The following is a 27,800-nucleotide window of genomic DNA, read 5'->3' as shown; positions in this document are numbered from 1 at the left end:
TGGTGAAGACCGAAGAGCTGTCGAAGGACACCAGAAACAAAATTGTCCCTGCACCAGGCTGGGAAGACTGAATCTGCATTAGGCAAGCTGCTTGGTGTGAAGAAATCAACTGTGGGAGCAATAATTAGAAAATGGAAGACATACAAGACCACTGATAATCTCCCTCGATCTGGAGCTCCACACAAGATCTCACCCGGTGGTGTCAAAATGATCACAAGAACGGTGAGAAAAAATCCCAGAACCAGACCTAGTGAATGACCTGCAGAGAGCTGGGACCAACGTAACAAAGGCTACAATCAGTAACACACTATGCCACCAGGGACCTGCAGTGCCAGACGTGTCCCCCTGCTTAAGCCAGTACATGACCGGGCCCGTCTGAGGTTTGCTAGAGATCATTTGGGTGATCCAGAAGAGGATTGGGAGAATGTCATATGGTCAGATGTAACCAAACTAGAACTGTTTGGTAGAAACCCAACTCATCGTGTTTGGAGGAGAGAGAATGATGAGTTGCAACCAAAGAACATCATACCTACTGTGAAGCATGGGGTGGCAACATCATGCTTTGAGGCTGTTTCTCTGCAAAGGGAACAGGACAACTGATCCGTGTACATGAAAGAATGAATGGGGACATGTATCGTGAGATTCTGAGTGCAAACCTCCTCCCATCAGCAAGGGCATTGAAGATGAAACGTGGCTGGATCTTTCAGCATGACAGTGATCCCAAACACACCGCCTGGGCAATGAAGAAATGGCTTCGTAAGAAGCATTTCAAGGTCCTGGAGTGGCCTAGCCAGTCTCCAGATCTCAACCCCATAGAAAACCTTTGGAGGGAGTTGAAAGTCTGTGTTGCCCAGTGACAGCCCCAAAACATCACTGCTCTAGAGGAGATCTGCATGAAGGAATGGGCCAACATACCAGCAACAGTGTGTGACAACAAAGGATATATAAAAAAATTATTGAGATGAACTTTTGATATTGACCAAATACTTATTTTCCACCATAATTTGCAAATACATTCTTTCAAAAATCAGACACTATCATTTGTTTCCACATCTTGTCTCTCATAGTTGAGGTATACCTGTGATGACAATGACAGGCCTCTCTCATCTTTTTAAGTGGGAGAACTTGCACAATTGGTGGCTGACTAAATACTTTTTTGCCCCACTGTATTTTTTTAAATGTAACTGTCTACTCCCAAACTGTCATTTGAAGTAAAACACATAGCCAAGTATTATTCTCCAAAAAAATTTTATTAATAAAAGAAAACAAATAAAATTAGACATGCTATCTGCCAATAGAACTTAACCAAAAAGTGCATTCTATACATCCAAAAATATAGAAAATATACCAAATCAAATCATTATTCAACCAAAAAAATTCAATAAAAGCCTCATGCATATGTCCTGCTTCTTAATATAGGGGATCACCAATGTCAAGAGTTGGTGAAAGCAGAGGTCCTTCATTCAGAGATAATTCTGAAAATAATCTGGATTATTCTCCTGGAGCTCCCGCAGCAAAGGAATATGACATTAATCGTATGGCATATGGGCATGTGGTCATGATTAATAATGCAACCAATTTTTGTTCCAAGAAATCCTCCTCCTCCTGTTCCTGGAATGGACTTGAGTCAAAGCAATAACTCCAAGGCCAATAATAAATAACACGTTATCTCCTCGGATTCTGCAACATGGATGGTTGATGAACGGCCATTCAGAAACAAACTGAAAAGTGTGAAATGAAAAGTGCGAAATGAAAAGCGAGAATCAACACTCACCAAACTTCTACTAACACAAAATTAGCAGTAGCACAAAGGGTGGTGCCTGACAATTGAACTTCCTCTTTTTTGGCTTGTAGTATGTCATTACCTTTGTGTTTGTTGGCCGACAATTGTGTACCATGTGTATGCGGGACAAAATCCAGGCAAACGCCTTCGAGAAAAAAGTCTGAGGTTTTGTCTGCGGAAAATCTGATCGCGTGTACAAGGCTTAACACAGATTTAGACAGATTTATGAACAATATTTGAGAAAAATAGGCATTTTGTGTACATAGAAAAAGTTGTAAATCTTTTTGCATAAGGGGCTTGGATAGGTGGGGGTGAAGACTGTATGGTAAGATTGGCAGATTTTCAAAATCAAATTTATTGACACTGTACTTACCACACCCACAAAGTCACACACCCCCTTCTGTAACCACGCTCACAAAACCAGGCCCTTTTTTCAGGACATACAACAATTGGTTACAGAATTTTTGATCGAGAAGCAAAAATTCAAGTTATAAAGAAGAAACTAACAGAATAATAAATTAACAATATGTGCCAATTAGCATAATTTATTTGTTCTGGAGCAATGCCAACAGTCCATGGGCCCTGGGTTTGAATTTAAGGAAATGCCAGCAAAACACAAGCCACTGTGAACACCACTGCCTAGGGATGCGTGGAATTAATTTGAAACCTGACTTTCTAATAACATTTCTGAGAAATATCCACTTTACTTTAGTGGTATTTATCTGAAGAATGGCATATTTTTGTCAGAATATTCTCTCTGGGAATAAAGTTCAGATGCCAACTCCTGACATAATATTGAACAATTTACAAGTGCTGTTAACATAGATTTAATGAAATTAACATTTAAAATGTTGTGAAGTCCAAATCATAAACATACTAGAAACATTTGTTCTACATGGACATTAATTCCAGGCATTGATTGAGTTAGCCGGACTATCTTCAGAAGCTAATGACATGGTACTATTCTTTTACAGAAGGTACACTTCATTTGTTGCACACATTAAACCTGTTGACATTCCATTCCTTTTTCTTCAGTAACAAAGTTCTTCTGCACAAATATTCTCATCAAAAGATCATCCTCGATCCAGGACACTGGATATTTTACAGACAAAAGATACTTCCTGTTCAAAAGATGACTTCATTGGGCTTGTGTTACAACATAATAGACTCCATTGGTCTGAGGCCTTCATGGTGTACACACAAAGGATTCAAGCACTGAATAGCAGAAGAATAAAACTCCAGTAAACAAAGTTCTAGTACATAATTCTTCTTCCTCTAGCAGTAGAAGAACCTTTTTTACCAGCTGAAGGGATTTCATTCCTAGCTGTCAGTTTCCCTAACGATTCACTAAGGGCAATAGAGAACTCTACAGCTGATTCTTCCTCTGTTTCAATTTTTTTTATTGTATCGTAAAACAAAGGAAGGTACACAGGCTGTGTTTGCTAATATGTAAAGCTGGCCATAGATGGAATTATTATTTTTTGTTCAACCACTGGTTGTAGGAAAAAAAATCGCTTGATTCTGCCATCAACACAGTCAGTGCTATTGTGTTCTCCCGGCAGGTTGCACGGGGTAGCTGTCCCTGATGGGAGACGAGTGACAGGGAAACGAGTGATTACTGCTAGCGGCAGGGCCGGTGCTACCACTAGGCAAACTAGGCAGCCGCCTAGGATGCACTGCTGCCTAGGGGAACTTGGCCGCTGGTTTCCCTCTATAGGCTCTACAGGCTGCAGCATGTAACTAACCCAGTCTCAGGCAGCTACTCCCTCCGACTGGCAGTTTAAATATAGGCGCAGTGCAGCACTGGAGCCAGCGCTAGAGGAAGAAGAGCCAATGCTTCCTGTATATCCTGTGCCTTCTGGGCAGGGCAAAGGAGGTGGAGTCAGGGGTGGAGCCAGTGGGGGAGACAAAATTTGGTTTCGCCTAGGGTGTCAAAAATCCCTGCACCAGCCCTGGCTAGCGGCTATAATAACTACTAGCAATAATCACATGTAAAATACGACAGGCTGGCTATACCCAAGTTGATCGATCAACTTGGGTACATTCAGCCTACCCATGCATGGTGTGAATCTCAGCCGATCTATTGCCGGCTTAACAGGATAGCCATACACCTTTGGTGATTGCGATTCCTTAAAGCTGGCCATACATGATTCTAAATATGTACAGTGGGCAGTTTGCCCTCATCAGTCATCTGCACAGATGCAAAGAAACAGTGTGGTCGCACTGTTCTTGTATGCTCAGTAATGACTGAAGCTGCGCACGCGCCTATGCAGTGCAATATTTAATATACACAGCACATCCCCAGGGACAAGGATGAAAAATTGCCAGGGATGCTCTTTTCCGGGGTGGTTGCCTGAAAATCAGGATGGATGGCAACCTTACTGTTGGGGGCATGTCAGCAGGAGGCAGAGAAACAACACCAATCTTCCCTGTAAAGAGCTGTGCAGGGGGGCGTGTCAGCACAAGTACGATCACTGGAGTACTGTACTCTCAAGTAGAATGCAGGAAAGCAAACCCACCATGCTGGGTAGATGTGCTTCCATGTCCTGGTGTGGCCAGTTTGAAAATAAGCAAGGGGACTGGCAGGATCACGAGGTATTGGACACAAAAGAAGGAATTCAATGAGAACAGGATAATTTTTAATACAAGTACAGGGTATAGAAGACATATATCAGGTATATGAAATGTTGGGGTAACATACATTTTAAATTCCGGCGATGTTGTTAATAGTTTGTTTCTTAATACAGGTTTTACTTTTTCTATTTTTTCCTATGCCAATGCAGCTTACAACCTGGGGCCTTAATGCAAATGTATAAAAAAAAGTAATCAGACTTTTTTAAATGGTCGTACTTTTTAATTGAATTTTTTAAAGAAAACTTTCCTGAGAGAACTGCCTAGCTGTCATTGCTGCCCATGTGTTCTTGAAAGCCTCAAACAAAAATGTGGAATGAACTATCTTGCGTATACTACAACCGTTGCTTAATCGCATCCATTGAATTCAGTCAACTAAAAAATTGTAATGTTTGCTCACGATGCAACTCATCTGGAGAATGTGCTTCATTGATCACTTGATCGCTAAACTAGAGTCGCAAATTAGCTTTCTTGTCATGTTTTCCAGTAGAGGTGGTGCAAAATATACACATTTTCTCCCAACTGGTCATATACTGTAATGCCCCATACACACGGTTGGACATTCCGACAACAAAATCCATCAGATTTTTTCCGACAGATGTTGGCCCAAACTTGTCTTGCATACACACAGTTGCACAAAGTTGTTGGAAAATCCAATCGTTCAGAACGTGGTGACGTACAACAAGTATGACGGGACTATAAAGAGGCCAGTAGCCAATAGCTTTTGTCTCTTAGGCTGCTTTCACACTGGGGCGGTATTCAGGCGTTACAGCGCTAAAAATAGCGCCTGTGTAACGCCTGAAAAAAACCGGCCCCTTTAACTCCAGTGTGAAAGCCGGAGGGCTTTCACACTGGAGCGATGCGCTGGCAGGACGGTGAAAAAAGTCCTGCTAGCCGCATCTTTGCAGCGGTGTATTCACCGCTCCTATACCGCTCCTACCCATTGAAATCAATGGGACACCGCGGCAATACCGCCGGCAAAGCGCCGCTAGCGCCCGCAGACCGCCGCTAAAACGACGGTAAAGCGCCGCTAAAAATAGCGGCACTTTACCGCCGACGCCGCTCCCGCTGCAGTGTGAAAGCAGCCTTTGTCTATTCTGCGTGGCACTTTGTACATCGGAAATTGTCTACACACGATCGGAATTTAAACTATCGGATTTTGTTGTCGTAAAATTTTAGATCCTGCTCTCAAACTTTGTGCGTCGGAAAATCTGACTGAAAAAGTCCAATGGAGCCTACACACGATCGGATTTTCCGACAACATGATCCAATCGCACATTTTCCGTTGGAAAATCCGACTGTGTGTATGGGGCATGAGAGTCTATCAACTCTCCCATCCAGATCAAAGGAAGTCAGGTGAAAGAGTGCTGACAGGGCCACCCATGGAACAAATTTCAGCCAGTTCATCAGAAGCCTGCCAAAATTTGCTCTGACAAAACTGCTGGATGCTCACTGCCAGCATTACCAGAGAATATCAATGGTTTTCATATTCTAGCAACAAGCCAGGGCATGGGGCTTCCTAAATGGGAGTTTTTCACGCAGACGACGGAGACCCCAAATGCCTATGGGTATGGCAGTAAATAAAGAAAATTTTACACAGTCCAATGTTTTTTTCATATATACTGGGGCCCCTTGACTGTGTAGGCTGTTTTCTGGAAAACCTGAATTTAGCCTTCAAAATAGAACTAAACCCCCCTTACCCTTCACAGCAGTGGTCTCCATACTTTCTAACCAAAGGGCCAGTTTACTGTTCTTTAGACTTTAGGAGGGCCAGACTGTGGCCAGTGGGAGTAGACAGTACATCTTTGGCATTAGGGGGAGGAATAGTGCACCATCGTTGGTGTCACTAGGAGGAATAGTGCTTGGTTGTTAATATCAGTTAAAGAAATATTGCCCCTTTGTTGGTGTCAGTGGGAGAAATAGTATCTTGCATCAGTGGCAGAAAAAGTGCCCCAAGGACCAGATAAAATCAAGAAAAGTGGCGCATCCAGCCCCTGGGCCGCAGTACAGCCAAGGAAGCTGCCATCTTTGATCTCCAGTTGCACATGTAATCAGATATGATACCAGCCATGTGACCATTTGGTTGAGAGCTATCATAAGCAAACTAGTAACTGTAATCCCGCATACACGCGACCGTTTTTTCTGTCAGAATAAACTCTGACTGTCTTTCCGACTGAGTACCGCTGGAACGGACTAGCCTACACACAATCACACCAAAGGCCATTCGTTTAGAATGATATGACATACGACGGGACTAGAAAAAGGAAGTTCAATAGTCAGTAGCCAATAGCTGCCCTTTTGGTCTGTCGGAATAGCATGCAGACAAACGTTTTTTCTGATAGGAATTGATTCCGTCGGAAAGATTTAACCCTTTCACGACTAAGCCTATTTTTGGCATTTGGTGTTTACAAGTTAAAATCCATATTTTTTGCTAGAAAATTACTTGGAACCCCCAAACATTATATATATAAAACGGCGATTGTTGCAATATTTTATGTCACACGGTATTTGCGCAGCGGTGTTTTAAACGCAACTTTTTGGGAAAAGGGACACTTTCATAAATAAAAAAAAAATGAAACAGTAAAATTAGCCCAATTTTTTGTGAAAGATAATGTTACGCCGAGTAAATAGATACCAAACATGTCACACTTTATAATTGCACACACTCGTGAATTGACAACAAAGTACGGTACCTAAAGATCTCAATGCTTTACATTTTTTTTACGGTTACCAGGTTAGCGTTACAGAATTACAGAATTATTATTATTAGAATTATTGCTCTCGCTCTGACGATCGCTGCGATACCTCACATGTGTGATTTGAACACCGTTTACATATGCGGGCGCGACTTCCGTATGCGTTTTCTTTGCTTCGCAAGCTCGCGGGGACGGCGGGCGCTTTAAATTTTTTTTTATATTATTTATTTTATTTATTTTAAAATGAATAAATTGTTTTAAAAAAATAAATAAAGTTTGATCACTTTTATTGCTGTCACAAGGAATGTAAACATCCCTTGTGACAGTAATAGGTGGTGACAGGTACTCTTTATGGAGGGATCGGGGGTCTAAAAGACCCCCCCATCCCTCCTTTACACTTCAATGTATTCAGATCTCCGAAAACGGCGATTATGAATACTGTATATTTTTTTTAAACCGGCGCCATTGGCAGCCGAGTAAACGGGAAGTGACGTCATGACGTCCCCTCCCGCTCCTCTGGCATAACAGCCGAGCAGCTTTTAGCCGGCTGGATAGCCAATCGCCTGCAGGTGCGGGCATCATCCCGGTATACCCCCCGGAAGCCGAGTACGCACATCTGCGTACGCTTGGCAGGAATGGGTTAAAACATGTTCTGTTTCTAGGTCCGTCAGAATTTAAAAAAAAAAAAGTCAGATGAAGCTCACGCACGATCGGAATATCCAATGAAATGATTCCGTCTGACCTTTTCTGCCAGAAAGTCTGGTCGTGTGTACGTGGCATGACAGTTATTCAAGTCATGCCTTGAATTTAATTGTTTCTGGAAACCATTAAACTGTCGGATTTACCTCCACTTGAAATTTGCCCTCTGTGCCTATAAACATACATATATATCTGCTGTTACTGATGTTCAAAAAACAAACCTTTTTGTTTTTAGAACATTGTTATGAAGTAGAGATAAATAAAGTCGCGGTGTGACATGGAAGTTATAAGGACTCCCAGGGGGTAATGTTTATGGTTCCAACAGCCATTACTGGGCACTGAATAAGCTGAGGCAAGCCCCTCTATTAATAATATTGGACGTGGTCTGCTCTGGAGCCTAGCAGCAGATGGCCTGAGGGCACACATTGGAGAGACTGCATGTTTTTAAAGCCTAGACAGGGCATGGAAAAATCCATCTGTCTACTTGGCTGTCCCATAAATAAGCCTAGAAAAAGACAACATTTGTGCCAGTGCTGCTTGAAAAGCAGGGAAGGAAAGCAATGCACAGGTTGTGATGACAGATATTAGTAAAAGTGTACTCTTTTGTTGAAAAGAGGAAATGTCAAAGAAAAAACAAGTTGGGTGTAGAGAACAAGAGACTGCATGAGGTGTTTTTATTCTAAATGTGGAATCTATTATGACCAATCCTGTGTGATTCCTGTCAGGGAAACTAAAGAGGAGACGGAATTGTTAATATGATAGAAAATAAAACTGGTTTTGTGTTATAAAATGTGTCAATGTGTGATAAAAATACAAAACATGACATGTTACTATATCAGAACAGGTCCTGTCACCTGTCATTGTATCAGAACAAAGCAGTGCTAGGTCTTGTTATAAACAGGTTTGAACAGAATGAATTGTTAGAACTTGTCAGCCATTGCTATTTAAGAAGGTGCAATGCGGTGGTTTTAAAGGTGGGGTTTAATAAGACATGAGTGAATCAACGGGGGGCTCGTTAGCAAGGCTCAAGGCTTTTTACCTTTATGTATTCTATGCATGAAGTTAAAAAAACCTTCTGTGTGCAGCAGCCCACGCCCCCCCCACCCCAATACTTACCTGAGTTCCATCACGATCCAGCAATATGCACAAGAGCCTCAGCTTTCATGGGACTCTCCCTCCTCATTGACTGAGACAGCAGCAGAAGCCAAGGGCAAATTTGAATTCATGTATGGGCACATTGCCTGTGCACAAGTCGTTCTATTGATCAACGTGTGTATAACCAACCTGTCGGGCTTTTCACAAATGATTAGCTCTGCTGTGTAAAGCTGGCAACATTAATCATTGTGTTCTGCCGGTAAAGGAAGGCTCCCCAATGGCAGAATACAATAGCACCGGGGAAGGGATTTCCCCATCGACACTGACTGTGTTGATGGGGGAATCAAGCAACATTTTTTTCTTCCACCCATGGTGGAAGGAAAGAATATTGCATAATCTGTGGCATACCTAAATGATGAAAATTACTCGATTCCCCCATCCACAAACTTAGTGTGGATGGGGGAATCCCCCCCGCCGTGCTATTGTATTTTGACAGTGGTGAGACTTCCCTGTCATCAGAATTCACTGATCCGCACCACCAGCTGTATCGATAGATCGAATTCTGTACAACCAGCCTGCCCATACATTAATTGAAAGTCATCTGAAGAATCCATGTATGGCCAACCTAAGTTCCCCTTTTCCAGAAAACTGCCTATACAGCCAAGGGATCCCATTAGATATTTAACTCTACAACTTTGTAAAATGTTCATTAATTATATTGTCACAGCTGTAGGTTCTGTATGTATCATTTGTATGGGATGCGGTGGCAGCATGTGGGAAGGAAATTGTTCCTATTGCTGGTATCATATAGACAGGCTCTCTTGGCAGCAGTAACCCCTACTCCAGTGTCAAAACTCATTTTCCCTGGCAGAAGAATCAAACACATCTCACTAGGCTTCTTTGGAGGAAATCCAGACAGTGATTACACATTATAATTATATTCATTTAGCAATTCTGTTTGCTTTAAGATATTATTCCACCATAAACAATGACAACAACAAAAAAAACAGACCATGGTAATGATAAATTAGTAAAGCAGTGCAAAGAGCAAAAAAAAAAATGAAGAGAGTGTGGTAACCCATAGCAACAAGCCAAGCTTCATTTTTACTCTAGCTGGATTAGATACGTGGGTGATCTCTTACTCCAAATTAAGCCAAAGAAAACATTGACTTCACATCTAAATAATTGACAATGACATTTGTATGATCATGCAGCTTAATAGTGGAGTAGAATTAGAAGGGCCAGCTCTTAATTGTTCTAATCATCCTAAATACTATTATTATTATTATTATTATAACCTCACCTTCATTGCTGTCAAAAGTAGCTGTATTCGCCAAAAAAACGGTTGAAATGATGTTGATGATAATGACATCTGCCAATGTGTGCTTTATAGTATCACTATTTTTGATGTTTCTCATTTCTTCTGTTAAACATTCAAGGTGCCGACTGGCACTTATATTGGATTGAAAATAAGATGTTTTGGAACTCATTTCTTTATTTCTATTAAAATTGAACTATATTAAGTTAACTGTATATCTATAGTGCTGTGAAAAAGTATTTCCCCCCTTCCTGACTTTTTCGGGAAGGGGGCAGATACTTTTTAACTGCACTGTAGTTTTACATGCATTTGTAAAAACATGGGCACAGTAGAGTGAGTCAACACAGGCTTCACTTGTAAAATATTACATATCTGTAATAAACAAGGCTTTATGCCTACTTTCTCAGTGATCAGTTTGCTGAAACACATTCACGGTGGTCCGACCAGTAAAATTTTCTTCCACCAAAGGTCCGAACTGCATTTTTTTCAGCCCTCTCTTCCTATGTTACAATCCCTTACATCAGTGTCCTCATCCCCCCCAACATCACAGTTCCCATTACATCAGTTTTCCCTTCACAGCAGTGTTCTCTGGCCCCCTGCACCCCCCCTTTTACAATAGTGTAGTGAACCCCCTTCACATCACACACCCGCTTTATTCACAGCAGTCCTCAACCACCCTTCAAATCATCACCCCTGCCCAACAGTACTTTTCTCTGCCCCTTCACTTTCCCCCAAGCAGAACTGTGCCTCCTTCACATCCCCCACAACACTGCCCCCCTTTACACCCCCACATCACTGCCCCCCCTTTACACCCCCACATCACTGCCCCCCATTTACACCCCCCACATCACTGCCCCCCTTTACATCTCCCCTACAGCACTACCCCACCCTCTCGCATCATAAATGCTTTGCACTCATTGAGAAAATGCAAAGTGTTTTCTGAATGGCACCCATACAGAGTGATTCGGAGTGAACAACCTTCATACATATTTACATTGATCCATTGAAGTAAAAAACTGTCATACCTAAACTTCAGCTTCAGTAGCATAAAGTTATATGTTGTGTATAATTATATTTAACAATGAAGCAGCTTTTACTTTACCTTTCCGCAGATGATTACTTCACACCTAGTCTTCTCAAACTACTGTAATCATGCAGAGCAGGAACTTCCAGTTTGATATTCCTGCCCACCTGAAAAAAAAAGAGGTGAACATCCATTCTAGTTATGCCACACTCCTCGCTCACCCACAGTGCTGGCAAAAGTTTTTTGAGTCCTGTCAAGTAACCAAAGCCTCGTGCACACTACTCGTTTTTTTTTCATTCAACCCAGTGGGCTAAACGAAAAAAAAAACCTGACTGCTAAGGTCAGAGCCGCTGTACCAACAATCCGATGTTAGTACAGCGATCTCCCCTGCTGTGCTATTGTGTTCTGAAAGGGGGTGGCTTTCCTGCCAGAACACTCCAGTCAGCTGATTGGGAGCTGATCGGCAGACCTTTTTTTGGTCATGGCCCTTCTGCCGTACACACGGGCTGAATATCGGCTGGTTTCTATTGCCGCCTGACATCAAGTCCAACCTATGTGTGTGATTATATGTCAGTATGTCAGTATTACATTGTATATCCCTGCGTGTTGTGGTCGCTCAGGTGCTTATCTAATAGTTTTTTGAACTATCGATCCCCCCCTCTGAAACCACCGCATGTGGAAGGGAATTCCTTGCCATTCTTACAGTAAAGAACCCTCTACGCAGTTTAAGGTTAAACCTCTTTTCTTCTAATTTTAATGAGTGGCCATGAGTCTTATTTCAGTATGGTATTCGTAAATTTAAATCATATCCCCTCTCAAGCGTCTCTTCTCCAGAGAGAATAAGTTCAGTGCTTGCAACCTTTCCTCATAACTTATATCCTCCAGACCCTTTATTAGCTTTGTTGTCCTTCTTTGTACTCGTTCCATTTCCAGTACATTCTTCCTGAGGACTGGTGCCCAGAACTGGACATCATACTCCAGGTGAGGCCGGACCAAAGTCTTGTAGAGTGGAAGAATTATCATTTTATCTCTGGAGTTAATCCTCTTTTTAATGCATGCCAATATTCTGTTTTCTTTGAGAACAGCAGCTTGGCATTTCATGCCATTGCTGAGCCTATCATCTACTAGGACCCCCAGGTCCTTTTCCCCAGAGTTTCTTTCCCTATTGAGTAGATTTCATTCATATTTTTACCACCCAAATGCATTATTTTAAATTTTTCTACATTAAACCTCATTTGCCATGTAGTTGCCCATCCCAATAATTTGTTCAGATCTTCTTGCAAGGTTTCCACATCCTGTGAAGAAGTTATTGCCCTGCTTAGCTTAGTATCGTCCGCAAATACAGGGATTGAACTGTTTACCCCATCTTCTAGGTCGTTTATGAACAAATTAAATAGGATTGGTACCAGCACAGAAGCCTGGGGGACCTCACTTCCCACCCCTGACCATTCCGAGTACTCCCCATTTATCACCACCCTCTGAACTCGCCCTTGTAGCCAGTTTTCAATCCATGTACTCAACCTATGGTCAATGCCAATGGACCTTATTTTGTACAATAAACGCTTATGGGGAACTGTGTCAAATGCTTTTTCAAAATCCAGATACACCACATCTACGGGCCTTCCTTTATCTAGATGGCAGCTCACCTCCTCATAGAAGGTTAATAGATTGGTTTGGCAAGAACGATTCTTCATGAATCCATGCTGATTACTGCTAATGATACAGGTTTCATTACTACAATCTTATATATAGTCCCTTATCATCCCCTACAAGAGCTAGCATTCCATTGATGTTAGGCTAACTGATCTGTAATTCTCAGGGATGTATTTTGGCCCTTCTTAAATATTGGTGCTACATTGGCTTTTCTCCAATCAGCTGGTACCATTCCAGTCAGTAGACTGTCAGTAAAAATGAGGAACAATGGTCTGGCAATTACTTTACTGAGTTCCATATGTACCCTCGGGTGCAAGCCATCTGGTCCTGGTGATTTATTAATGTTAAGTTTCCCAAGTCTAATTTTAATTCTGTCCTCTGTTAGCCATGAGAGTGCTTCCTGTCATCTGTCATGAGGATAAACACTGCAGTTTTGGTTACTGAAGCCCCCCGATTCCCTTGTGAAGACTGAGAAAAAGAATAAATTCAATACCTTCACCATCTCCCCATCCTTTGTAACCAGATGTTCTTCCTCATTCTTTATGGGGCCAATATGGTCTGGCCTCCCTTTTTTACTGTTTATATACTTAAAGAATTTCTTGGGATTTTTTGCTCTTCTCCGCTATGTGTCTTTCGTGTTCTATCTTAATCCTATTTGCACCCTTACATTTCTTGTTGCATTCTTTGTAAAGTCTGAATGCTGATGATGATCCCTCAGCCTTGTATTTTTTGAAGGCCTTCTCCTTTGCTTTTATATGCATTTTTACATTTAAGTTAAGCCATCCAGAACTTATGTTCGCACTTTTAAATTTATTTCCCAATGGGATGCACTAATGCCCTTTTTAATATGCTCTTAAAGCAAACCGCTCCTAAACCGATCCTGCCCATTGAAATCAATGTGGCAGCACGGATATACTGCTGGCATAGTTCTTTGCTGTGTTTTTAACCCTTTCTCAGCCGTTAGCGGGGGGTAAAAGCACCCCGCTAGTGGCCAAATAGCGCAGCAAAATTGACAGTAGAGCACCACTAAAAATAATGGCGACAAACCCACCGCCCCAGTGCAAAAGGGGCCTAACAAATTGTTACAATGTTTATACTTAAGTTCAACTGATAAAGAATGTTTTGATTCTTGTCAGGCTGCCTGTTTTTTTCCTTCCTTTCTTTTGACGGCTGTGGCTTCAGAAGAGCAGAGAGAATTCTTTGCATAGAAAGAATCAGGAAACACTTTAGTCAAGATCGCAATAACGATTCTTGACGATTAATCGTGCAGCTCTACTATATGCCTATAGCATACTCATCTCTCATATTCACTTGTACCTTATTATTGATATATAGGCATAACCCTCCCCTTTCTATCCCTGCGATAAGGGGAATACCCTTGAATGGTTGCCAGCCAATCATGAAAGCTGTTGAACCAGGTCTCTGAAATCTAAATCCTCCTCATACAACAGTATCTCTAGTTCACCCATGTTGTCCGTTAGCCTGCTTCAGGCTCCCTACATAGGTTAAACTAGGGACTTTTAATGCACTTGATTACAATTTAACTGCATTATGGTTAGGGTGTATTTTGAAAGAATATGTCATTTTATGCATGTCATTTCTTTAAACTAATGCTATATTACTATGCATTTATTTTTATGGTAATGCTATTTTATATTCAATGTAAGTTACAAGTAAAAGCTTTGTGACTTTGAAGTGTTATAGAAAAACTCCCAGGAATATAATAATGAGTGTAGTTGTCTGTCAGCCAAGTCTCAATGAATAAAACAGTGGGTGGGTGGCATGATATTTTAACAATCACTACAGTAATTTGAGGGTGGGGTGGGTGGCAAGCTTGTTGAGTTCAATCCAGCATGAATGAAAATATGCACGTTTACTTACTTACAGCCTAGAAAACCATTGTGACTAAGAAGATAGTAAACCTTCACTGAAATAGCCAAGATATTATAGTTACTAGTAGGCGTAGCCTAGTTTTCCTTTAAAGTAATATTAAACTTGCAGCATTTTTATAGATTACCAGACTCAGCACAATAAAATAAAAAATTCCCCAGTAAACTATTTCTTAGAATTCATACCCCAGTACTTGAAGTTTACAACCTTCAATGTTGGCTCCTACTTACTCATTTCTTCTTCCCTGAACTTCCAGTCTTCACAGGAAAGCATTAACAGTGGACAGTGCCATCGCCAGCCAGCTTGGAGAAGGGAGATAGGAGGAGAGCACAGGAAGAGCAGCGGAGTGCCTTGTCATTATGAGTGTGTGTGTTCTTTTGTGTGTCACTGGTGACCCCGGCCCTTTGTTTATTTAACAAATCGCTAGGCACCCACCGACTGACAGCTCCGGTTCCCAGTGGAGATAGTAAATAAACAAAGGGGTGGGGTCATTGGTGACCACACCTCATTGTTTATTTAATGTTGGCATCAGGAGGCAAGTGACAGGTTTTTTTTTCCGGGTCGTCAGAGGTGGCGTTTATCTTAATTGATGCTGGATTTACTTCGGGGACTTTTTTATAAAGGACTTCTCAAAAACTGTGTTTGTGTTTTTATAGATTTTTTTGACACTTTTTTTGGTGAATGAATAGGGGTACAATGTATCCCATACTTCTTTTTAAAGGGGGCTTTCAGATTCCGATTAAGCCCCCTGCCCACAATCCCACGCAACCACCACCCAGGTTTGGGGAAGAGAAGAGACCCTTGTCCTTATCAACATGGGATCAAGGTGCTTGGGGGGGAACCCCTTTGCCCAAAGAACCCCTACCATATTGAGGGCATGTGGCCTAGTATGGTTCAGGAGGGGGGACACATACTTGTTGCTTGTGCCCCTTAAGCTGTCATGTCGGCACTGGTTTGTTTATATTCTGCTGTCAGTGGGCAATCCCGCTGACAGCAAATGAGTCATGGTTATTAAAGACATGGTGGCCGGGAGGCCACCCCGCTCCTTAAAGTGAATGTAAAGTTTAGTTTTTTTTAACCACTTTCCGCCCACCGTATGCAAAATGATGGCCACGGGGTGGTTCTGTTATCCTGACTGGGAGTCATAAGCCCCCCCGGGCGTGCAGTGTGGCGATTAGTGATGTGGTGTGTCGATCCGACACACCACATCTCTAATCTAGGTAAAGAGCCTATGATGTAGGCTTTTTACCACATGATCAGCTGTGTCCAATCACAGCTGATCACATGGTAACCAGTAAGTGCCGTTTATTGGCTCTACTCCATTCGCGCTGACAAGGCACAGGTAGAGGAGAGCCAATCAGTGGCTCTTCTGACAGGGGGGGTCTGCGCTGATAACCAGCGCATTGATTATCAGTGCAGACCCATCAGCAGTGCCCACCAATGCCGGCCAGTGATGCCCATCAGTACCCCACCAGTAATGCCCACCTGTACCCCTATAGGATGCCAATCAGTGCCCACCTGTACTCATAAAGGATGCCAATTAGTGCCCATAAAGGATGCCAATCAGTGCCTATCAGTAATGCCAGTGAGTGCCCATTAGTAATGCCTGTCAGTGCCTCCTCATCAGTGTTACCCATCAGTGCTCGTCATTGCCACCCATCAGTGCCCATCAGTGCTGCATATCAGTGCCCATCAGTGCTGCATATCAGTTCCACTTATCAGTGCCCATCAGTGCTGCATATTAGTGCCTCATCAATGACCATCTGCCTCATCAGTGCCTCATCGGTGCAGCCTCATCAGTACCTATGAGTGCCCGTCAGTGAAGGAGAAAACATACTTATTTACAAAAGTTTATTACAGAAACAAAGACAAACGTTTTTCAAAATTCCTTTTTATTTGGGGAGCAAAAAAATAAACAAGCCAGCGGTGATCAAATACCACCAAAAGAAAGCTATATTTGTGGGGAAACAAAGGTTTAAAAATGTCATATGGTTAGAGTGTTGCACAACCACGCAATTATCATTCAAAGTGCGACAGTGCTGAAAGCTTAAAATTGACCTGGGCAGGAAGGGGGTAAACGTGTCCTGTATTGAAGTGGTTAAATAATAAACATGTTATACTTACCTCCTCTGTGCAGTTGGTTTTGCACAGAACATACTGGCTCCTCCTCTTCTCCGGTCCCTCTTCACTGCTCCTGGCCCCTCCCTCCTGTTGAGTGCCCCCACAGCAAGCAGCTTGCTATGGGGGCACCCGAGCCGAGCTGTAGCTTTGCATGTCCGACCTCGCCCCCCTCTCTCCCCTGATTGGCTAATTGACTTTGATTGCTATGTCTCAACCGGACAGCTAAGGGACTGGGACAGAGATGGGGCTGGGGTAAGTATTAGGGGGGGTTGGGGAGGCTGCTGCACACATGTCTTTTATCTTAATGCATAGAATGCATTAAGATAAAAAAAAAATTACTTTACAACTCCTGTAGCCACCCTGGTGATATGATTATATCAAATGTTTGCGTCTCAAAGTGGTACAATTGTTTTGCATAGAAATTTGGCGTTTTATATTGTAGGCCTGTAATTCTTAGCAATAACACACTTAAATCTGTCCAAACAAGAGCGTAGAAGATATCCTGGGTATGATAAAGTTTGAAACACAAAATCATAAATTATAGTATAATAAATAACTATAAATAATTATAAAAAATAATAATATAATAATAATAAAATTAATTTCCCCACAATTCACTATCGCTCAATTCTGCAAGTGTTCTTATCGCTGTTTTCTAGCTGGTCTAAAATCACTTTTGATGTAAAGGGACACTTTTTGGTTGCTATAGACAATCTCAAGTTTCCAGGCAGTTTCCAGGCAGAAAGAACGGTATATATAATATAAAACTGCATGCAGGGCATTGAATAAAGCATTAGGGACAAAATAGATGTGAAATGATTTCATACAGTAATGTAATCTGTAAGATTACAGTGTACTGTATGTGTTATGAATTTCTATTTTTTTAATTTGACGCCAGGCTCCGACCCCCTGCATCGTAACGCTTGCAGGGAACGCAGACACAGCGGGGGGACATTGCAGGATCCTGGGGACAAGGTAAGTAGCCTGCATCAGGATCCTGCAATACAATCTCCAGTGTGGCTCGGGATTACCGCTAATCACGCAGTTCCGGCAGCTCCAGCACCAAATGTATATAATAACAAGGGGTGTGCTGGAGGGTCTATTGATGCTGTCTGCTGGGGGATTTATGGTCACTGGTGGGGATCTGTTTTTCTGTGTGTCTATTATTGCTTGTGGGGATCTGTTTTTGCTGGGGGGGGGGGGGTCTTATGGTGCTTGTAGCGATCTACTGTTGAGGGAGAGGTCTATTGTTGCTGGCTGCTGGAGGGTCTATTAATGCTGATCGTTGGGAGATATGTTGATGCTTCTGGGGGGGGGGGGGTTTAATGTTGCTGGGGTGGATCTTTTGTGCTGAGGGTGGTATTTTGTTGTGGATGGTCCATTGTTTCTATGTGGGGGGTCCATTGTTGTGTGGAGAACTATTGTTGGTGGGGTGGGGTCTATTGTTGCTGGGAGGGGAATTTATGATGCTTGGGAGGACCTATTGTTGTTGAGGTGGGTCTATTATTGGTGGGTGGGGACTCTATTGCTGCTTGGGAGGATCTATTATTACTGGGATGTGGTCTATTGTTGCTGGGAGGGGAATTTTTGTTACTTGGGAGGACCTATTGTTGTTGGGGTGGGGTCTATTATTGGTGGGTGGAGAATCTATTGTTACTTAGGAGGACCTATTATTACTGGGGTGGGGTCTATTGTTACTTGGGAGGACCTATTGTTACTGGGGTGGGGTCTATTGTTACTTGGGAGGACCTATTGTTACTGGGGTGGGGTCTATTGTTATTTGGGAGGACCTATTGTTACTGGGGTGGGGTCTATTGTTGCTGGCTCCAGTGCATCTATTATTACTGCTTTTCGTGTTATTAGACAAGAAAAAATTCCATACAAATTATTTATCAAATGATACTTGGGGAAGTAAGTAAATTTAACCTCAAGCCACACTTGGGAAAACCGTCAGGAAGGTTAACAACGAGCTATTCTTCGCACAAATTATTTAGCAAATGATACTTGGGGCAGTACTGGGAGGTGGGTAGGGGGTGGAATCAAGGGATGGTGCTTGGAGGTGGGTAGGGGGCGGAGACAAGGCGGAACTGAGAAGGGGGGAGTTCTTGCACCTATTCTCTGAGAAAAAAACCCTGCTGCTAATGGTACTTAAATTTTACCCCGAGCCACACTCTGGAAAACCGCCAGGAAGGTTAACAACGAGCTATTCTTCACATAGAATTCAGGTCGGACCGATATTTTCGATTCGCTTCAAATTCAAATCCATCATAAAAGTTTGAATTCTTTATCTTTAGTAAATGAATAAACCAAATGAAACGAAGCTAATTGCGAAATCAACAAAACAAAATTAATAATATAAAGAATCTATCCAAAAGGAAACAAAACAAATTTGAACATGTCTAGAAATCCTTATACTTAAACTTTTGTTTTTACTGGCAAGTGGCGCTGCCCACGATCCAGCGGTGGACTGCTCCTGGCGTCCTCATGTCCAGAGCAGGGCTATGAATGCTGCTGTGGGCTTGATAATGTCAGAACTCAAGACTGGTAGAGCTCAGGGGTGCAGGAGCTGAAGGGACCAGTCTTGTGCAGAGAGACGTGGAGGAGTGGGGACGTACTTGTATATCTCCTTTCATCTTTCCTCTATGCTACAAAAGTATATATATGCATTTCCTTCATCATATTTAGAGGAACGTGGGTTCAAACAACTGCAAATAGCTAATCGCAGTGACAGAAATGGAGCCGAATAATAATAAACTGATAGCAGAATACCGGGTTAATCCTTCTAATTAGGATTATTTTTAATGTTATGCGTTTTTTTTTTTTACTTTAATATTGTCCTTCGATATCTTATTTTTCTGTGTGTAATGGGAATGTTACTATGGTTAATTTGAAGAAATCATTTTATAATTTCAAAGTGTCTTATTTACAGCAACATCCTTCTTTTCTATGTTGTAGGACATAGAAATATATAAAGGATGCAAATCTGTCACTGCATCTATCTGTTTTTTCGCTTAAAGAAGGTAGATTTCCACGGGGGCGATGAGTAATTTATGTTTTCTGAAAAGGGGGCGGTAGGCCAATTAAGTTTGGGAACATTTGCTGTAAAGAATCATTAGGAATATGTGGATAAGTGTTGGGTGAGTCATTACGCAGTTCTTCTATACAATATCTCAATGTAAGAGCGGGGTGCTTTGATTTCACATTGGGTTCTTATTACCGCTATACCAGTTACAGAGGCTGCTAAAAGCATAATTATTAACTTCTGTTAGATCTAAAAATTATTTTTACATTGCTTATTCTATGACTGGCTGCGTTTGTTGCTGTATTTCCTTAACCGCTTAAGGACCGCCTCACGCCGATGTACGTTGGCAGAATGGCACGGCTGGGCACAAGCACGTACAGGTACGTTGCCCTTTAAGTGCCCAGCCGTGGGTCGCGAGCGCGCCGCCACCACGCTCGCAACTCGGTCCAGAGCTCCGTGACCGTGACCGCGGGACCTGCGGACCCAAACGCCGCCGGTGTCCCGCGATCGGGTCGCAGAGCTGAAGAACGAGAAGAGGTAAGTGTAAACAAACCTCTCCCGTGCTTCCTACTGAGCCTGTCACTGATCGTCTGTTACCTGTTATAGGGAAAGACGATCAGTGATGTCAGGCGCCAAGCCACGCCCCCCTACAGTTAAAAAAAAAACACACACACTCACACTTAACCCCTACACTGCCCCCTAGTGGTTAACCCCTTCACTGCCAGTGACATTTTTACAGTAATCAATTCATTTTTAATTGCACTGATTGCTATATTAATGCCAATGGTCCCAAAAATGTGTCAAAATTGCCCGATGTGTCCGCCATAATGTCGCAGTCACAATACAAATTGCTTATTGCCGCCATTACTAGTAAAAAAAAAAATTATTAATAAAAATGCCATAAAACTATCCCCTATTTTGTAGACGCTATAACTTTTGCGCAAACCAATCAATAAACGTTTATTGCAGTTTTTTTTTTAAACCAAAAATATGTAGAAGAATACGTATCGGCCTAAACTGAGGAAAAAAATGGTTTTCTATATATTTTTGGGGGATATTTATTATAGCAAAATGTAAAAAATAATGCGTTTTTTTCAAAATTGTTGCTCTTTTTGTTTATAGCGCAAAAAATAAAAACCGCAGGGGTGATCAAATACCACCAAAAGAAAGCTCTACTTGTGTGAAAAAAAAGGATGTCAATTTTGTTTCGGAGCCACGTCGCACGACTGCGCAATTGTCAGTTAAAACAACGCAGTGCCGAATCGAAAAAAAGGGACTTAGTCCTTTAGCTGGAAAATGGTCCAGGGCTTAAGTGGTTAATATCCAACCCTTTTATTTCTTAACATTGCTTAGTGAATCACTAGTTTGACTGTGTGCGCTTTTTTGTTCTTACTATTTCCTCAAACAGCATTTCATCATAGCGTGCTTTTTCTCACATGTAGAGATGGGCGAATGTGCTCAGGTTAAAATCTTAGGCATTTCATGGAGTAATGTTTGAATTCATAAAACCCCAAATTAGCAGAAAATGCTGTTGAAACCTATGTGGGGTGAACCACAAAGATGTCTGTACTGGCACTAAGTTGGCCCTTTTTGTGTCATTTGCATGTTCCTTTGTTAGGTGTATTATGTTTTATTTTCTCTGTTCTGTCAAATTAGCCAACTCGTCAGAAACTCCAACCAACGTCACTTCTGGTTTCTTTAAACCAGGGATATGCAATTAGCCGACCTCCAGCTGTTGCAGAACTACAAGTCCCATGAGGCATAGCAAGACACTGACAGCCACAAGCATGACACCCAGAGGCAGAGGCATGATGGGACTTGTAGTTTTGCAACAGCTGGAGGTCCGCTAATTGCATATCCCTGCTTTAAACCATCAGTAATTGGAGATTTTGACGGATTTCTGTTTGGACACAAAACCGACAACCGAATACAGTTTGGTACAGGAAGATTTTGCTGTTTTGACACCACTCCGGCTAACGAGGATGAAGTTGTCACCTCCTCGGAGATGGACATTTTGTTGGTTAGTATCGGAGCGAGTAACAATCTCCACCCAAAATATCATGCAACGTACTGAAATGGTTGCCAGGGTTGTGTGCAAGCAGCAGTTAGTCGAAATCTCCAATTAATGATGGTTTAAAGAAACCAGAAGTGAGGCTGTTGGAGTTTCTGATGAGTTGGCTAATTTGACAGAACACCTCCGCTAGCCATGTATTTTGCTTACCAGAAGCTCTTCTGTATTCCCTGGGCAATTTTCCCTGCATGCAGCATCACTGGTATGTTTTCTTAAGACACAATAATAGACATGAAGCTGGATAAGCTAGTGGGACTAAAGGTGCAAACAGTAGTAGACAATCTGTGTAATCTTTTGACTACGTGCACATTATAGATTATGAAAATAGGATGCATGACCAATTCACTGCCAGATATCAAGAGTAAACAATCAAATGCAGTGCTTGTGTGTTTGTGTGTGTGTGTGTGTGTGTGTGTGTGTGTGTGTGTGTGTGTGTGTGTATATGAATGTGTTCACATTCATATACTCTATATGCAGACTGTTTTACCTACCAAGGGATCTGTTCAGCCAGTCTTAAGATCATCACTGGTCTGCCACATTTTCCCCAGATTCTCAGCTTCCTATATAGAAGCATCTACCTAAAAGTGATTATAAAGTCAGGTAAATGCAAAAGAGCTCCAAATAATGTAAATATGGCTGATATCTAGACATAGACATGGCCTTTAAAATGGCATCTAAAATTACAATACCCATAATCCTCGGCGAGGTGCACATGTACAATGACATCATGGGTTCCGGGTCCCCTCAATGTGTTTCATCGCAAATGACGTCATCAGGGACACGCGGTTGCAGTTGCATACAGGGTAGATGTTCATGAATAACTTGTTGATTGTAGGGATTAGACAGGGAAACCAAAGGTGCCTAAATTAATTTGTTAAAGGAAGAAATTGTCTAGAAAACCATGAATTCCAAAATGATCAAAGTTGGAAATAGTCCTTTATGGGTGTTTGGTGTCTATATGAAAAATTGAAAATTATAGGATTCCTCGTCTCATTGCCAGAAAATGATAACTATTGCACATTGTGACTTGAATTAATATTATAGGTACTTACCCTGTTTCTTTCCCCGAAAATAAGACCTAGCGTGATTGTCGGTGATGGTAGCCCTACCCCCCAAATGAGCCCTAGTTAAAGTCCTTGTAGGTCTTATTTTCAGGGTAAGACTTATTTTTGGGGAAATGGGGTAGGGCTTATTTGGGGGTAGAGCTTATATTGCAGCATTCACCGACAATCATGCTAGGTCTTATTTTCGGTGAAACAGGGCAGGGCTCAAGTCCTGCAGGAACGCATGGGAACGGAGTTCCTGTACTTTTTCCACAACAGGAACTCAGTTCCCACTAGCAGCCGCATCCTGCAAGACTTTGAAGTATGTGAGCTGTGTGACAGGTGCTACACCAGAAGCCTCCGATACAGCTCGCTATAGTAAGTGCCACACACCAGGGGTGGACTGACCATTCAGGCATTGCCAGTAGGGGGCCCCATGACAGCTTCCTCTTCGATCTACCTGTCAATCACAGCTAGGCGACGGGTAGATCAGGTCCCTGCTGCTAAGAGATTGTATTTAGTCAGACCTCTCGTGATGCGCTCCTCCCCGCCTGCCCCTCCTGATTTTCTATCTCCTCATCTCCCCCCCCCCCCCAGTCTCCTGTATACTCGCTCTATGTGGCTCACTGAATCCCCCCCTCCTCTATCTTCAGTGCCATATGATGAGAGAACCCAGAGGGGGAGCACAGCTTTTCTGCTCACAGGACATGCAGGGAGAGAGGTGAGCTGAGGGAAGAACATCAGTTTGGGGTGGTAAGCTGAGCACAATACCTGGCAAAGTTTAATGCCAGGAGGGAAGTTTATGTGGAAACATGTGAAGGGTTGGAATAGCAGTGAGTGTGTGTTGGAGCCCCTGCAGAGTTTGCAGCCCCCCCAAGCTAACATACATCTCCTAAGCAGGATAACATATCTGTCTCCCCAAGCATTCTGTCCAGATAATGTGCAGTTCATTTATGACCTTTCCGTTTAACCCTGTGTTATCCAAACTCTGTTCAATGAAAAGTGTAAACTCACCACATAAACACTCTATATACAAAATAACATTCCCCATTCACATTTACATGGAAGCACAATTGAATGAATGCTGATTATTCAGAGAATTACCGTATTTATGTCTATTGAGGATTGTTTTTTTTTTTATGTACTAACAGTTAAGCTTCATACACGCAATGCGAAAATTGGATGAAAAATACCACTTTTAAAGCGTTCGTGCATATGAGCGTATCATTTTTTATTTATTTTTTGGTGGGGGAGTGGATCTTGGGTGGGAGTTCCCACACTTCCCCCCCCCCAGGACTTGACCCCTGAAACAGGGTATATAGTGCTGTCAATTTACACAGTGCTACACAGATACTATTGCACATTCACATCAGTCCCCGCTCTCAAAGAGCTTGCAATCTAATGTCTCTAACTCACATTCATACATATAATACATATACTAGGGCCAATTTAGATTTGAGCCAGTTAACCTACCATGGTGTGCCATGGTTGGGATTGGAACTGACGATCCTAGTGCTGCTGGGTAGAAGCTCTAGCCACCGTGCTGCCCTCTAAAATGCAAGCAAAAAGCCATTAAAGTGGAGTCAAAAATCTGTCAGTTTATATCTTTAGATCAGTTCATGTTCTGCTCCTTCACATGGTGACTCCCAGGAAACAATCAACACTATGCTTACTTTTGTGTTTCTAGTACACTTCCTATCTACTATACAATGATGCTTTCTCATGAGAACAATTTGCTGCAAATAGCTTGGACTCAATTATTTGGAACCCATTCAGATGCTCGTAATTCAGTTTCATTGTTTTTGTGACTTATTCTTATTTATATTTGCTAAAGAATTTTGATCTGATACAGTATGCTATATTTTCACACACTTATAAATTAAACGTACGTATATCTGCAGAAAAGATTTTTGAAGTTCATCTAAAGTCAAACATTTTTTTTTTTTCATCTTTCAAATGTGAGAGATATCCTATCTTAGACAGTTGTCACAGGAAGATTTCCCTTCTATTTTCTGTTGACACTCATGCAGCCTCAGACCATGACACTCCAACCACCATGGTTGACTGTAGGCAAGACACACTTGTCTTTGTACTCCTCACCTGGTTGCCCCCACACACGCTTGACACCATCTGAACCAAATAAATTTATCTTGGTCTCATCAGACCACAGGACATGATTCCAGTAATCCATGTCCTTAGTCTGCTTGTCTTCAGCAAACTGTTTGCGGGCTTTCTTGTGCATCATCTTTAGAAGAGGCTTCCTTCTGAGATGACAGCCAAGCAGACCAATTTGATGCGGTGTGTGGTGTATGGTCTGAGCACTGACAGGCTGTCCCCCCACCCCTTCAACCTCTGCAGCAATGCTGGCAGCACTCGTATGTCTATTTCTCAAAGACAACCTCTGGATATGATACTGAGCATGTGCACTCAACTTCTTTGGTCGACCATGGCGAGGCCTGTTCTGAGTGGAACCTGTCCTGTTAAACCGCTGTATGGTCTTGGCCACCGTGCTGAAGCTCAGTTTCAGGGACTTGGCATTCTTTTTAAAGCCTAGGTCATCTTTATGTTGAGCAACAATTCTTTTTTTCAGATCCTAAGCCCTTGTACACACGGTCGGAGATTCCGACAACCAAATCCGTCATATTTTGTCCGGCGGATTTTGTCCGGCGGATTTTGTCCGAAACTGTTGTATACACACGGTCGGACAAAGTTATCGGAAAATCCTACGTGATGCCGTTATTTCGTTACGACGGGACTATGTTCACGCTAGTAGCCAATAGCTTTGGTGTAGGAATTTGATCTGAGCATGCGTGGCACTTTGTCCGATCGGAATTCTCTACACATGATCGGAGTATGTCCGATTGGAGCATTTTGTCGGAAAATATTTCCGGCAAGTTGGAAAAGTTGGTCCGACGGATATTCCGACGGAAACAGTCCGATGCAGACCACACACAGTCGGAATATCCGACAAAACTTTACGATCGGACACATTCCGTCGGAATCTCCGACCGTGTATACAAGGGCTAAGCCTGTGTGTTGAGTTATTTTGAGAGGACAGCAAATTTACACTTTTATACAAGCTGTACACTCACTACTTTACATTGTAGCAAAGTGTTATTTCTTCAGTGTTGTCACATGAAAAGGTATAATAAAATATTTACAAAAATGTTAGAGGTGTATCACTTTAGTGAGATACTGTATATCAGGGATCGGCAATTAGCGGACCTCCAGCTGTTGCAGAACTACGAATCCCATGAGGCATAGCAAGACTCTGACAGCCACAAGCATGACACCCAGAGGCAGAGGCATGATGGGACTTGTAGTTTTGCAACAGCTGGAGGTCCGCTAATTGCAGATCCCTGCTGTATATCCTTCACACATATATAGAAGCATTCATCAGTATGAAGCTGAGGAATCTAATGTAGCCATTTTGATTTGATTGTTTAAAGTGAATGTAGGATAATATATGGTTGTGGCTCTTATTTGTAGTTGGGCAGTGCCATTTGTATTTATTCCATGCTGCTGATAGTATGTAATCTATGCTGCTGATAGATGTGCTAATGCCTGCAATTAACTTGTGCTTGAAACGCATCACCTAATAAGATGACATATAATGACACCATTCTGCATTTGTCTCCTAGGTCACCACACTGTCTACATAGGAGTCCATGTTCCCAAGAGCTATAGGAGGAGAAGACGTCATAGACGCAGTAGAACCAGCCAAAAAGACAAAAAAGACAAAGACAAATCAGAGAATTATTCTGACATTGAGAAATCTGACACTGAAAATGCAGATGACCAAGGCTCCAACATCCTTAAGCCTCTCAGTGAGTAAATGTGACCAACCTTACCCTAGCTCAACTGCTATATTCAAGATTCAGATGCTGGAAACCGGAGCTCAGGCTGGGGCTTTTATCTCCCAAAGCATAAGGCCACAATGTATAAAGTGGGTAAACTCGGTGCACTCTCAATAAATAAATCATTTTATTGGCTACATAAAAAATGACACAGCATCAGAAATACATCATCAGAAATGCAATGCATTTCAGCCTATACAGGCTTCCTCATAGCAAATCGTGGTATGCTCCAAGGAAGGGAGGAAGGCTGTATAGACCGAAACGCATTGTATTTCTGGTGCTGTGTCATTTTATATGTAGCCAATAAAAGGATTCCTTTATCGAGAGTACACTGAGTGGCTGGCTTTATACATTGTGGTCTCAGTAAATTGCCAGCCAGTTTTGTTACAGTTCAGTACAGTAAAGGTAATACCATACAATTAAGCTGGCCATACACTAGTAGAATTTAATTCAACATTTTTTGTATTAAGAACATTTGATGGATTTTCTAATTGTTAGTATAGTTAAATCAATGTTCATTTTCGAGTGTAGTAATGAGAAAATTCAAAGGAAAATGAAGGGGATACATCCAGTGTATGTGGTTTTCTGTGCTGAAAGTAAGCCCTGCACGCTACCAGCACAATCACCGGCGGAGATCAGAAAGCTCATGTTAAATACTTTTGATCGGGAACTTTCTGATCATGTGATTGCTGTGGCAGCCAATCACAGTAGTCACATGACCCGAATGCCCGCATCGCCTCCCTGCATTTAGAAGCTCTTAAAGGGTCGGGAGATGGTGGCGTGAAGGGGTTACGTTCTTTTGAACATTTTTTGTACAAATCTCCTTATTAATGTTTGTAAAAATGTTTGTTTGAAAATATACTGTTTCACACCAGCGGACTGATTGGGTCTGACAGA

The 27,800-nt window shown here is 42.1% G+C and overlaps 1 protein-coding gene across 13 annotated transcripts in view; it reads left to right on the top strand.

Annotated features, from left to right (window-relative positions):
• The window catches only part of SLC4A4 (solute carrier family 4 member 4), a 310,000-nt gene that overhangs the window by 102,420 nt on the left and 179,780 nt on the right, over positions 1–27,800 (top strand). For all 13 annotated transcript variants that reach the window (XM_077476447.1, XM_077476449.1, XM_077476455.1 and 10 more), the window contains exon 3: positions 26,688–26,873. In XM_077476447.1, coding sequence (XP_077332573.1) covers positions 26,688–26,873 — 186 coding nt within the window. The remainder of the gene's footprint in view (positions 1–26,687; positions 26,874–27,800) is intronic.

This window comes from Lithobates pipiens, unplaced genomic scaffold (genome assembly GCF_037356315.1).
Source record: "Lithobates pipiens isolate NorthernLeopardFrog02 unplaced genomic scaffold, aLitPip1_a1.2 Scaffold_13, whole genome shotgun sequence".
Taxonomy (NCBI): Eukaryota; Metazoa; Chordata; class Amphibia; order Anura; family Ranidae; genus Lithobates; species Lithobates pipiens.
Note: the sequence above shows the minus strand (reverse complement) of the source record. Positions and strands in the feature narration are given on the sequence as shown.